Source organism: Glycine max, chromosome 13 (assembly GCF_000004515.6).
Source record: "Glycine max cultivar Williams 82 chromosome 13, Glycine_max_v4.0, whole genome shotgun sequence".
NCBI lineage: Eukaryota > Viridiplantae > Streptophyta > Magnoliopsida > Fabales > Fabaceae > Glycine > Glycine max.
The window spans coordinates 34,314,103-34,328,730 of record NC_038249.2 but is presented as its reverse complement, the minus strand read 5'-3'; the positions used below and the strand labels follow the sequence as shown (position 1 = coordinate 34,328,730).

Sequence of the window (14,628 nt, the reverse complement as noted above, 5' to 3'; positions counted from 1 at the left end):
TTTTTATAAAAAAAATCGTTATATCAATTTTCAGCTGAACTCAAAAGACAAATATTCATCAATGTTACTAATAGATGACAAAGACAATAATTTTGGACATTTTTGAAGCCAAGAGAGTCATTTGAGATAGCTGGAAAAGAAAATTAACAAGAATAAATAATTAAAAAGATTATCAATATATGGTTGGGATTAGACACTAAGCTCAATGAGACTCAAAATACATTTTCATTTTATTTCCTTAATTAGGGAGTAGCTAATGACAAGTTTACTAAAATTGATTTCAATGTCAGGTTCAATAGAGGAACCAAGGGGGAAACAATGGTGCGTTGAGAAACTTTTTTTTATTGAAGAGTAAGAGTGGGTCGTGAATATATTTTTCATGGAGTACAAGTGAGAGCGACTACACTTTATCCTATAGTAATGGAGCAACAGAGTGGGTTACCACATGTGAGGAATTTGGTCGCAAGTGACAACCCTGATATCATGATAATTATTGAGGATTTTTTAACTCTATATACAACAAAAAAGAATAACGATGAACGAATTGCACAAAGTAAAAAGAATGAGGGGCGTCTATGCGGAACCGATACAACACTCATCTTCCCTCCGGGGCTGTGCTATGAAAATGATTTGTGTAGGTGGAATGCCAAAACCAAAATGATCAATCATATAATCACACAAACAAAACTGTATAATTTGCTTCCATGTTTATGTCCCTGCCTCCGGCCACGACTTTACGGTGGCGCCTAGAGCCTGGTCTCCGATCTCTTCCACGCCTTCCAGGGCCTCTCCTAGCAACCTTTTCCGGCAAAGTTTCTAGAGGAGGAGGAGGACTGAGAGCAATAGCCACTGGAGCAACCAGGCGCTCCAATATATCCCTATGGTATTTCTGTATGCAACCAAAAAATATTTACATTACAATTAAGGTGTGCATGACCATGAAATCACAAAATGTCATATATAATAAATTTGTTGACTATTAAAATAATTATCTTAAGAGTCATATCAACAATGATTTCTGATTGATAGGTAGTATAAAATATTATTACACTAACAGCACCTAGAATTTGAAGTCCTTCCAATTTTAGTTGAGTAAAGAGTTGATACAATATATGTTGTATAAAGAGTTGATATGTCCACTGTATAAGGAGATTTTATACTATCATTTAATCAGAAATTATTGTGTCATAAATTTGTTGACTTTCACAGTAACAACTTCAAAAGTCATACTATATTTTCTGATTGGTTGACAATGTAAAAATGTAAAAAAAGTTCTACCGATAGCATAAAAATTATATATATATATATATATATATATATATATATATATATATATATATATATATATATATATATATATATATTATAGATCAATCATATTGTATTACAAGAAGCCTCTGGTCTGAGATCATTTTACACGAACGAAATAAAACATTTACCTGAACTACAAAGTTGCGTCTTTCACAATCCAAGAACATGAGAAAATGAAAATCCACCCTGGACAAAAGTTTGTCCCTGACAGTTGAGAAACTAATCTGGTCCCTAGAAGTGAATCGGTCAACTTCATTGAACCAAAGACATGTAAAAAGATCACTAATGGGAACATGCTCTCGTACTATTACACATCCTTCAGGAACATCTGCAAATTAGCCATCAAGGTTGAGAAATGAAATGAACCAGAACCAGTTGCATCTCATCCAACAAGGAAACATGAAGTTTAGCTTACCACTTATAAGAGGAAGTTTGGCCTCTGTATATGGAGTCAGTCCTTCATTCTTGTAAAACTCAATCTGAAAGTCAATAGAGGCATTCTCATACTTTCCAGCAGCTTTATTTGCTTCGGCCTCAACAAATACATCAAAGCGTCTATAATGTTTAGATATTGCAAAAGTTGCATTCTTCCTCCACAAAAACCTAAATAAGGATGAGAACAATTAATGTGCCAACACATGTATTCTATCAAGAAAATCTCACATAAACCTAGTACAAAGTCAGCATAGGTATGATTATGTGTCGCTTAATAAATAATATTCAGGGATATACCCCAAAAGGCATATATGAAAATCCAATAAAAACTCAACCTTGATTTTCATGCAAGATACATTATAAATGGTCGATAGCCACCCAACCAAGATGGAAAACAAGACTTGACATAGAGCAGGAGGAAGAGAAAGATCAGAAGAGGAAATGGTAAAACCAACATATAGAGCAGTGGACAGAAGAAGCTGCTAATCATTAAATTTTAGTATCCAAATAATAGTTTCATACACTAAAGTAGGCAATTGCCAAGATTCTAGTACTTCAAACCAAAAACAATGAAGCTATAATCCTATAAAAAAAATGTCCTAGTGGTAAGCTCTACAAGGTGATAACTGAACTCTGTTTATGCTAGCTCCTGATGAGTACTAATGCTGATGAAATAGCAATTTGGATTTTGAAGAAATGCCTATGTTGCATGGAGACAATTTATTATCTTAATTCATAATAAGAGCAAGCTAAGATGAAGATCTCTGATCTAATCTTATACACGGCAATGTTTTGATTTACACAGCATGTCTTAGGCTTGCACTCTGTGTGAGCATAGCTTTGTTAGTCCAGATGGGAATTTCTAGATATAGCAATCTAAATGGTATCTTAGGACCTGGAAGTTAAGGAAGACAGTAAATGACTCAAACATGATTTATTAGGAGCTCAATAGAGCTACTGTTCCTTTATGGAGGATAAATTTGAACCAGGACCAGAATAGGGTTTATTAAATTTCAGATTTAAGTTATCCTCACTTTTCATTGCTATGCTCTTTAAAGACTACCTACTGGTATTTAATCCACTGAAATAGGCAATAGAGGCAGTTCCACATCTTGAATTTTAGCAACCATATTAAATGCAATAAACTCTCTATTGTAAGACCAGTTATAAGTTTTCTTCATTAAAACTATACTGGCATTCACCACAACATCTCAATTAAAGACAAATATAGTCGCCTTTGATGGTCTAGAAAGAGTAAGATGCCATCATGTGTGGGAAGGAAATCACATAGTCGAACTTCCAAAATTTTCAATGGCATGTTATGACACAAAGAACCAGAAAGATATGTTAAGAGCAAAAACTACACAGGACAATATCGTGCAATTGTGACACTGAATAAAAAATTCACAAATAACCATTCTTGGTAAAACCAATAAACATACTACTGGCATATATCAAGCTTCACAACTCCTAGTGCATCTGTAGTTGTAAGCAGTACCATTAAGGTGGAAATAAAATCATTGAGTCAATTCTTCACATGCAGTATACTGTATCTATCACGAGAAGAATTAGAAAGATGAATCTCATATCAGACGATGTACAGATGTAGGACTGAAATGTGATCTACACAACTTTCACATGTAAAATGAATCAGTATATTGTATTAAAGAGCAATACTGAAATATACCTTTCAAGGATTTGATATGGATCAACAACAAGCTCAAGCTTTCCATCAAGCCATATAGAATAGTGGGCATTTGGAACCATTCTATGCAACAGAAGCTTTGGAATCTGCAGAAAAGATAGCTTAAGTTACAAGTACATAAAAGTACTATTTTATGAACAAGAAAATACAACAGTGTCTGACTGAGATATTTTTGTTATTTTAAACCAAAAGGAAAAATTATATTTGAATGAAAAGAAAAGCAATAATCAGATCATAAAGAAAAGAGCAATTATTTAAATCAGATCGTAAACAAATGAGTATATGACTAACAACAACTATGCTAATTTCTTGATGGTGCTAGCTGGCATATAATTCTCACCTTCCCTGTGCGTCTTGGATCTGTATAAGGAAGATTATGAGCAACAATAATTCTCCACAAACCAATCTTCTTTCTGGTCCCCAGCCTGCCAGAAATCCTCAAATATTTCTCTGTTTCTTCATCTACAAACATAAGGAAGCATACTGTCTCCTTTGAATAATCACTTATATTTGTTGGCTCGTTTATCTCGTCAAAATTTCCTGAACAACAGATATAATTCATTAGCAACATGCCAGATTAAACATCTAAATGAAAGCAAAAACCACATAATACAAACCAAATATGGCTGATGCAACAACTACGCCGTGACACTGCTCCATTTCAAGGAGGTCATCTTCATCCATGTCAAATCCTGTGTTGCGGCCAGGTTTAGTTCCTCTAACAAATCTGAATGATGTACACATGCATCATTGTAGATGCAGAATGGACAGATGTGAGTAAAAGGATAGGAGAAATACCCTTTATTACTGAAACAAACAAATTATAACCACAAACAGCCTTCTTCAGTACTCATAGATATACAGAAGGGAAACATCCAACAAAACACGAAACATACCCACAGTGCACACTCATTGACTCTCGTATATCAAAAGATTCATTTCTCTGCCTCAAAGTAGGATATCCACCAAAGTCCGAACCACCAAATTCACCATCCCTGCTAAGAGTTTCCTCATAGATAAATGCTAAGTTCTTAAGTACTGGAGAAGGTGACGGAAACTTTGGCATAAGTGCAATGGCTTCATCCACGGGAAGGTAACATACTGGGCATGCTGAAACACAAACAAGCCAAAATGTTCAGGATCATACCACTAATGTTAAGCAACCTAAAATATTCACCTGCCTTCCATATCCTCATAAACTACCCTAGCTCAAGAAACTTACTAATATCTGCAGGGAAGAGGGACACTATTGAAAATACCTTATAAAATTACCTAACATAAGATATGTGCAGAAACAATAGAGTAAAACAAGATCTTACGTCGTGGCCCAGTTCGCTTTTTATCTGCCGGTGGAGGAGGAAGTGTGAAAGTATTACAGGGATGACCAGAAGGAAGAGTGTAACCCAGAAAATAGCTCGGGGGAGGAGGAGGTAGAACTGAAATTGTAGTGAAGCCCTTGATATTTGCACCAGCGATCAAAGATGGAGAAACACCTATAGACATATTTCCATTAACACTAATGTTATGAACACTGTTCCCCTCCTGTGAATCTTCATCTGAAAGCAAGCCAAATTTTATATCAAAGCCGAAATCATGTGAATCACAAAACATGCTTTCTTCCTCCACCTTCAGCAAAACACGTGGCATGCATTGATTCCTATAACCAATAAATCAAATTCGAACCTACGTTTGATGCTTCCAATGCAACATGATAGTAAAGTAACAGAATCCACCACACCAGCCAGCACCACAATCACATCACATTAATTATTAAAACTAAAAAGTTTAGATATATTGAATAATAAAGAGAAAGTGTGAGAAATTGAGGAACCTTTTCCAACGTACAAAACCCAGATGAAAACAGCAGCGGAGATGGTAAAGAGACAGAGCATTCCGACCTTCTTTCTGCCAGCAAACTTGAAGATCCAAAGGAAGAACCTGTCTTTCTCCTTCAGCGTCTTGGTGGGTTTGCGTGCTGATTGAATAAGCGACACACCATTGTTCTGTAGCTGCTGCTGCTGCTTCTCCAAAGACCCATAACTCCCAGAACGAATACCCAATGATCCACCACTCATCTTATTATCTCTAAAATCTCAGACGCCCCTTTCATTGCCCTCTCATTAAAATTTCCCTCATTTCAATGGAATTACACTTCAGCAATGCCACTCTCACTTCCAACTCACCAATGAAAACAAAACCAATTCTCGAATCTTTTTTTCTATCAGTGAGTGTTTGAACAGAAACAAAAAACGGAGTGGCAGGAGCAGGGGAAAATCAAATCGAACTCATGCATTTAGAAAAGCCAACAGAAACTCGATTGTGTTGCGGCACTGAAACGAAAACTGGGTCCCTAGAAAAATCCCCCCTTTCTTCGAAACAGGGGATGAATCAAGTTTTTTTTTCTTTGTTCTAATTGACCCAGTAGGGTTTTTAGCAGAGAAAATCTGCGTTTTCTGAAATCTGACACCTGGAAGAAATCTGGGATCAAAATATTCAAGTGGTATTTATATGTAATTTTTTTATATTTATTACTGCTGCTGGTTCTGAAAAGTAGCAATCTCATACTAGAAACATTAATGGAATATTTACGCCAGGGTAAAATATTTTTTTAAAAAAAGTAAATAGTAAAAAAAAAAAAAACTGTAATAAATATATTCATCTTGTTAACGTCTACGTGGCATATTTAGAGACGAATTTATTAATGCACTAGAGGAATCAAAATGACTATTTATCTATAATATATTTTAATCTTTATTTTTCCTTTTTTAATCGTTACAAGCTTAACGTTACAATAAACACTAAAAAAATAAAAAAGCAGATATAAGTTAAAGCAAACATAATAGTATGCATAATATTGATTAATAAACATAATTGGTCTATTATTCTTAATTTTCTAACGTGATAATACCTTATCCAAAATATCATATTATGCACAATCATTACGTTAATCTTTACAAAAAAAAATGAAACTCAACTTGATTTTATCAATGTCTAATGTTGTCATAATAAAAATTCCAAAGCAACATATAAATTATACTTATTAATCAATATTATGCTTATTATTATATTTGTTCTAAGTTATGTTTGATTTCCTATTTTTTTTCAAGTGCTTATTTATGTGTGGTACAATTAAAAAAGGAGAATATGAAGATTAAATTATATTTTTATAAATAGACATTTTCGTCTCTAGACGTATAGAGTATTGACAAATTCATTCATGAATGTGTCATGTATGTTCTTTCATTAACGGTGATAGACACAATACGGATGAATGAATTTGTCCCATTTTTTTCACTTTCGAAACTAAGATTTGAATTTCCATATTTTAGAGATGAATTTATCGGTGCTCTACACAATTAAAAACAAAAATGATTATTTACCCTTTAAAAAATGTAAAAATTTGTAATGGACTTTTTTCAGAGAATTGAGGAGAGATTTAACTATGTCAATCCCAAATATTTATATGATCAAATTTATGAATTTAAACTCAACATAGTAACCACTCAATAATAATTAAGACAAAAATTAATCCAAATTGACTTGTAGATTCAACATATTAATCATAATATTATAAGTCTAGAATATATAATTATTGTTAAATAATATATAATATAGATTTTAAGATAAATGATATCAACATAAATTAAATATAATATTATGTTAAATAAAATAATTTTTTTTTACTAAATTGATGTAAAAGTTAAAATAATTTATGAAAATAATATATATTTAAATTAAATTTTTTCTTTAGGATGAATTTATTTGGTGTGTTGTGCAAAACATTTTGGCTTGTATGTGTACCAATGAAATGCAAAACATAGGAGAAGTTGTTATGTGTATTTTAGATAAATTCTATATCTTGATCTTATTTTAATATAACCAGCCAATTTTATTTTTACTTTTCTAAGTTTTAAAAATGTTAAATTGTTAATTAAAGTTTCATAATATATATATTTAAGTTAATTCATTTAAGAATAAAATACAACTTTGATCCTTTTATGTTGTTTAATCCATAATTTTAGTCTAAAGTCTATATTTTTTATATATTTTAATTGATTATATTATTTTTTGACGGTGACTAAAATGATTATGTCAGAATTAGGTTCAAATTGACTAAAGTTTTTAGCCTTCATTTAATCATAATTTTTCAATATAGTCGATCATAAACTGAATTTAATAAATTTTAGTTTTTAAAAAACATCTTTTGGTAATTACTAGTATTATCGGTTGCTGGTTTTTTTTTTATAAAAAAAACTAGTATTATCGGTAATTAATAATATTCTTTATGTATTATATGAATTTAAAAAAGAATCAATCTTTAATATTTTTTAATACTTTCAGCAAAAAATTAATCTTTAATACTTCTAACAAGGCATTGAATTGTATTTTTAGTATTTCTTTCCATACTTTCAATTTAGGGGAAGTCAAAATCAATAGTATCAAACTAATTTACTAAAACTTAAATTTGTTTTTCTTAAAAAAAACTTAAATTTATTTCAAGATTAATATAAAATTTATTCTATTTAAAAAATGTAAATATTACAATTCAAATATTAAAAAATGTAAAGATATTTCATATTTTTAAATTTGTTCAAAAAAGTTATGAAAAGAATTGATATGCATACAAAATAATGAAACCACCCGACCAATTAATTTTTTATAAGAATTGATTCGACTGAATGTTTGATCTTATCAATATTATTTTGGTTAAAATGTAACTTTTATTCTTTTATATTTTTAAATTTGGGATTTTAATCTTCTTATTTTTTAATTAAGACATTTCATTTTTTGAGTTTTTAAAAGTTTGTAATTTTAATTTTCTATTTTTTAGTTGAGACATTTTATCTCTCACTTTTAAAAAATTATTAATTTTAGTCATTGTGACTAATTTCAAATGGAATTATGTACTCTGTAAACGTTAACTAACACATGTTTATCTATTTTTTCACATGACAAATGTGTTTTTAAAAATGATTTAATTTCTAACAAACTTATTTTATTAAAAAAATGCATAGTCAAGTCTAAAATTGAAAAAAGAAGTCTAAAATTGTATATTTTTAAAAAAGTGAGAATGAAATGTCTTAATTAAAAAATAAAAAGACTAATATTATGGATTTTTCAAAAGTGAGAAATAAATTATCTCGATTAAAAAATAAGAGGACTAAAATCACAGATTTTAAAAAATAGGGAGACAAAAATTACATTTTAGTCTATTATTTTTATCAAAATATTTTCTTATATAGATTGTACTATTTGTATGAAATTTAATTTCTATTTATTTCAATATCCCATTTTTTATAGTTCAAGCAAATGCAAAATAATTTTTTTTCTAAATTTTCCTAATAACTTAATGATGATAGCAGCAATTGGGGGTATGTGGTGAGTTGAGGAACAAGAGAGTGGGGGTGGGGTGTAAAGGGAAGGGTAAAATAGGAATGTAACTAAAAAATAAGGTCAAATTGTAATTTTGGTCATCTTATTATTTTTCTGCAATTTTGCAGTTTTTGTTTTTTTTTCATAATTTTAATTAGTTAAATTATTTTTATGGTATTTAAATAAATATATTAGATCTGTGGTTCAATTAAAAAAAAAGTTTTATGATTGGATCAAAATTGTGATTTTTTAAATAGAAAAATTAAAATTACAATAGAAAAATTGAAATTACAAAAATTAAAAGAAGGGTCAAAATTGAGAATTAAAAATTATAAAGAGACTAAAATTACAATAAAAAAAAAAAACCATGAAGTTGGAAGATGAAAGGAAGATGAAAAAGGGAGCGTGAAATTTTTTTTGTGAACAATATCATTTTTGTGTAGGTGTTGTATCTCGTTGCAAACATTCCAAAGCAATGTTTTGTGTGAAGCAACTACCCCCTTGCTTTTGCTTGAACGCTGGTTTGAAGGTTGGGAATCGAGAAACGAACATATTATTAAATAAGTTAAACTTAGACCTTATCACTTTAATGAAGTTCAAGCTTAAACATGTCAAAGTGTAACCTATCTTCACCTATTTCTATTTTAAGTTGTGATGAATAATGTCAAGGGTAAGATAATAAGAACAACAATAACAACACTCATGATAATAAATTAATAATAACTTATGTTAATAAACAATTGTAATAGTGATTATACAAATTAAAGTAATAACAATAGTGATGACTTTGATTGGATAGTACATTATGATAATGATAATATGTAGATTTTTTAAGTGATTGAAATGTACCTTGAGAGTATGAGTAATTCATTTTTGTAATTAAAAACTAAAATTTGATGACTTTTTAAATTGAGCTTAAATAATTTCAAGACCGTGTCTAATTAAACTCCACATGAGCCAAACATATTTTATTTTTAAAAATGTATTTAAAAACTAACACTTACACCCACTCCAAAGAAACTCCGATATTTATATTTTTCTTTTCATTTTGTTACATCGTTCGAAGTAAAATGAGTTTTCTTTCAAACTTGTTAGCAACCTAGCATGCATGTAAAATTATTTCAGCTGTATTTTCCAAACATAATCAATCATCAAGATCTGTATACACTATACAAAGTGATGGTCCCATATTTTTAACCCGTTATCTGCTGGTTTCCAATTTAAGTGTGACATTGTTAGAATTATAGAGAGTAATTTTCTCATTTGGTAAAACTTATCGTCAATTTTGTTGCTTCCTTATGCAGAATAGTTTCGTTGTCTTTCGATCCTTTTCTTCAAAACATCACTCATTAACAGCCTAAACACAATGAGAAAATACAACAAATTGATGACACAATTGACACCCGAATTTCTTCCACTAACTTCAGCTGAAAATAACATTTTTTAAAGAAACCAGCCCTTTTGTGTACAAAAATTAAACGATAAAATCAATTCTAGGCAAGTTAGTCATTGATTAAATTTGATTTTACTTAATAACTTAAAGAATATAATTCATGGGAAGGGCGTTGCACATCACCGTCATTTGTTTTGAATTATGTAAGCAGCGCAATTGCTTACTACTAATGGTGTGTATCAATTGATTTATAATTGTTTCAATTTTATTATATATTGTCTTGAGTTGAGTTTGAATTTTAAATATCACCTATAATATCCTATCAGATTGGAGGAGAATTGCCTTCAATAAAAAAATATATCTTTTTTAATTTAATATTATATTACTAATTAAATCATATTTAAATAAAAAGGTCAATTTTTTTAATAATAATACATCTAAAACATTCATCGTATCAAAACTTTATATATATAAATTGTTCTGCTCAATTTTTTAATTAAAATTAAAACATCTAAAATTGAGTTTAAAGATGAGTCCAATCCAATGTATCAATTTTGTTACATTTCAACATAAAATCAACTGTCACTTAATAAAATGATCCAACAAATATATAAACTATATTTCAAGAATTGAGGCAAATGATATGATAATTTTCCTAATAAACTTCCTTTTTACCGCACAATACTTGTACCAAAAGAATACTTTAATAATTCGTTTTCCATACTTTAAATTCTGATTTTCTCATCAGACATTGACACTTTGATAATCAGTTATAATTTATAAATTTGTTTAACATGGTTTTTCATATGTGGAAGAGAACCAGTCCCCACAACCATCGATTCCGATATGAATTTGTCAATTCATTGGATTTATTTATGGAATCATGCATTTCTTGAAGAAGTTGCTTTCCAAGTTTTGTCTGCTTTTGTAATATACAAGCAAGTTGCATACCATGCCATTATTAGACAACCACAAGTATATAGGACACCATAATATCTTATCTTACGTTTAGAATTTGAATAACATAGAAGTTTGCTAATATCTGAATTTCATCTCTAACTTATTAAACACATCTAGCTCCAACCTATTTTAATTTTTCCTTTTTCTCTTTAATTGGCCAGGATTTTCCAACACAATTACGTGAACTAATTACTAATTACTAATTACTAACTATAAGATTCCCTCAGCAAGTACTTAAATGCTCAAACTTTGCTCTTTATTGTAAGAGGACCACTTTTATTTTATTTATTTTTTTCTTCGTAGAGGACCACTTATATACTCAGCTTATGTTAATGTTTTAATTTATTTTGAACACATAAAAAATTGAATGGTGAAAATTGAACCATAGAAAATAAACAAAGCAACAAGCTAGCAACCAGTGCTGCAATCATGAGAAAAATAAAAGATGCATCTGAACCGTAAAAAAAAGAAAGGTGCCTCTGAAACTTATTCTCAGAACTTAATTGGGTCTTATTAATGTGCATGCATACACATATTAAGAATGCTATTATACTAATGACTTTATCGGTGTAAAAATTAACTTTTTACTTTATCGATCAATCATTAAATATTATTAATATGTATCTAATTAAGATTATTATTATTAAAATTAACAAATTTGTCATGTACATGATTTGTAATCTTGCAAAAGTTAACCTAGTAAATATACGCCCTTGAAGCAAAAGGGCAGCCATGAATTACTTCAAGTGATGATTTTTACGCCACGGAAAAAAGTAAAAAGTAAAATGGTTTGTCATATCTTTTTCTTGCTCATCAGTTATGTTTCCCTTATCCAGGATATGTATAAGGTAATCTTTTAATCCTTTTGTCGTACTTATTGCAAATGATAATTTAATATTTAATATTTTAAAAGTATATTCTAACAGTTATTAATGAAGGACTACAATGATTTACAGGCTACTTTATACAAATCTTACTTATTTATCCTTGATAAGTTTTACATTTACGGCATACACAAACTGAGAATCCTATTCTGAAGAGATAATTAAAAATTATTCAGTTAATAACAAATTAACAATCGATACCAAATAATTCCTAACATTCTTTGTTTTCTAAAAGTAAGTACATTAAATTGTCTTGTCTAATAGCAATAAAAATAAAAATGAAGGATCTTATACAACAACAACAACGCCTTATCCTACTAGGTGGGGTCGGCTACATGGATCAACTTCCGCCATAATGTTCTATCAAGTACCATATTTCTATCCAAACCATTAATTTCGAGATCCTTTTTTATAACCATAATGAAGGATCTTATAAAAGTACAATAATTAACATTTTTTTTTTATGCATGCTTTATGCTTAGTCTTTGTCATAACAACCTTCCACTGTTAATAGAGTCACTAATATGAACGTCTGAGTTTCTTTTATAAGTCAACAAGTACTTGGTCTCATTCCCTTTCAAGACATGAAACTTCTGAAAGCATGATAGCTAATAAGAGAAAGACGCAACCCATTTCGAAAGCAACAGCTAAGCATAGTAACCACTTTCTTGCACCAGAATCAAATTATACAAGTTCCAACTATTATTTATATATGTAACGTCTAATCATAGCCCAATTTCTACATTATTAAGTGATTATGAAAACTAACCACCACTCCAGCTAAGCAATGTGATATCTTCGTATCTTCTAATTGTTGAGTGCAATAACAAATTTTGAAACAGAAATAACCACGTACGTACACTCTCTAGTATTTATATATTCAAATTAATACGCTAAATCACTCCTTTCGCCAATCATAATCTGGAATATATGTATTAAATTTATTGATGGATACAATAATAATAGCTATAAATATTTAATATGGGCTACAAGGTTGATGAAGTTGAAAAATCAAACTTAAAATAATAATAAAAAAGAAGTTGAAAAATCAAACTTAGAATTAAAGGAGTGAAGGATTAATTAGGATCTTGATGACAGCTATCGATGATCAATCCCAAACGGCTCCCCTCGACTTTTTACGAGTTTTGATAATTAAACACGTATATTAATATAAGCTTGACATTTGATTCAATTTTTATTCATAGTCAAACGAAATGGCTTTGGCACAACACCGCAGTCCTCAAAGAAGAAGGGCTATGGAATGTTTGGACTTTTTGGAGGGAGAAAATAGGGGATTTTTTTTTTAATCTCTCTTTGTAGTTTGATGTTTTTTTTTATCATATTTCAAAAATTAGTTTCCAGAATGTATTTTTGCACTCCAGAAACAATTAGAAAGAAAAATAAAGATAAAAAAAGAAAAAGCAATTTGGAGCACAAGAAGTGCAAACCCAAACTTCCGAGCCACCAAAAGGGGCAAATATGTTGCTAGTACACTAATACTTCCTTTGGCGTGAGAAGGTAGAAAATTAGTTAAATAAATAGTAAAATTTTGTAAAATTCATATTTTTACTCTCTATTTTAATTTAAAATTTTCATCTCTTTTATTTCCACTCTACCAAATATATACTAAGTTAAATATTAATAATACACTCTTTTGTATATATTTTATTATTGATCAAAATTTATTTAAAATTATAAATATTTTTTAGTCTCACTTTTTGTTAGGACTCTTTCGTACTTTTGTAATTTTTAATTAATTTTAACTAATAATACGTGGCTAGTACTTCTGATAGAAAAAAAAAAAAACTGGAAAAGATGTGAAGACAATAAACAGGATACAGATAAAATAAAATGGGCCTAAGGAAGATTGATAAGACCAGTAGTGAACTATCTAGACCCACCTTGAAAATATAAAGGCCTGGATTTAAAGATGAAGCCCATTAGTTAGGTTTGGGTAAGTAATGGATATCTTTTCGTTCAATCCCGAAGAAAATATTAAACATTGTTATGCCTTTAGCTCCATAATTTAAAATTTTACATCTAATAATAATAAAATTTAAAATTTTCTAGCAATTAAAAGAAACTATAAAATGTGGATGTCGGTGTTACTTTATCTTGGAAGTTGAAAGTACATTTTAGAATCCAGGAAAACTGAGCAAGTGGGACGATGACTCTGGGAATACGGTTTTTAACTTTTAATTAATTAATTAATTAAAGTGGCTGCTGAACACTGTTTATAAGATATTTTTATATTGTTTTCATTTTTGTTTGATATTATGATTATCTGTCTTTGCATCCGACATCAACAACCTACACGTAAGCCTTGCGTAGATACAACTTTTACAGAAAGGGATTGAAAATCTAACTTTATTAGAACTATGTTACGGTTTAAACTACTGTAAAATTAACATTAAATTGTTTTCTATTTTAACAATCTTTCCAATAATGCAACGTGTGTGTCTGTGGTTCTACATTTTCATATATTTATAACATAACCTCTTCCTCTACTTTTCTTATAATTGACACGGTAATTATAAAAAAATTACATATTATTCTTTTATCCATAA

At 29.6% G+C, this 14,628-nt stretch overlaps 1 protein-coding gene across 1 annotated transcript; it reads right to left on the bottom strand.

The window, feature by feature from the left end:
* Nucleotides 1-344: 344 nt before the first annotated feature.
* Nucleotides 345-5,932, bottom strand: LOC100804922 (probable hexosyltransferase MUCI70). The gene is made up of 9 exons (XM_003542997.5): nucleotides 5,283-5,932; nucleotides 4,771-5,007; nucleotides 4,348-4,561; nucleotides 4,069-4,178; nucleotides 3,792-3,991; nucleotides 3,434-3,537; nucleotides 1,727-1,914; nucleotides 1,440-1,639; nucleotides 345-889 (listed from the first exon to the last, which is right to left on the bottom strand). Exons 1-9 carry the CDS (start codon nucleotides 5,524-5,526, stop codon nucleotides 674-676), a joined length of 1,713 nt encoding a protein of 570 aa, XP_003543045.1. The 5' UTR covers nucleotides 5,527-5,932; the 3' UTR covers nucleotides 345-673.
* Between the last annotated feature and the right edge of the window lie 8,696 nt (nucleotides 5,933-14,628).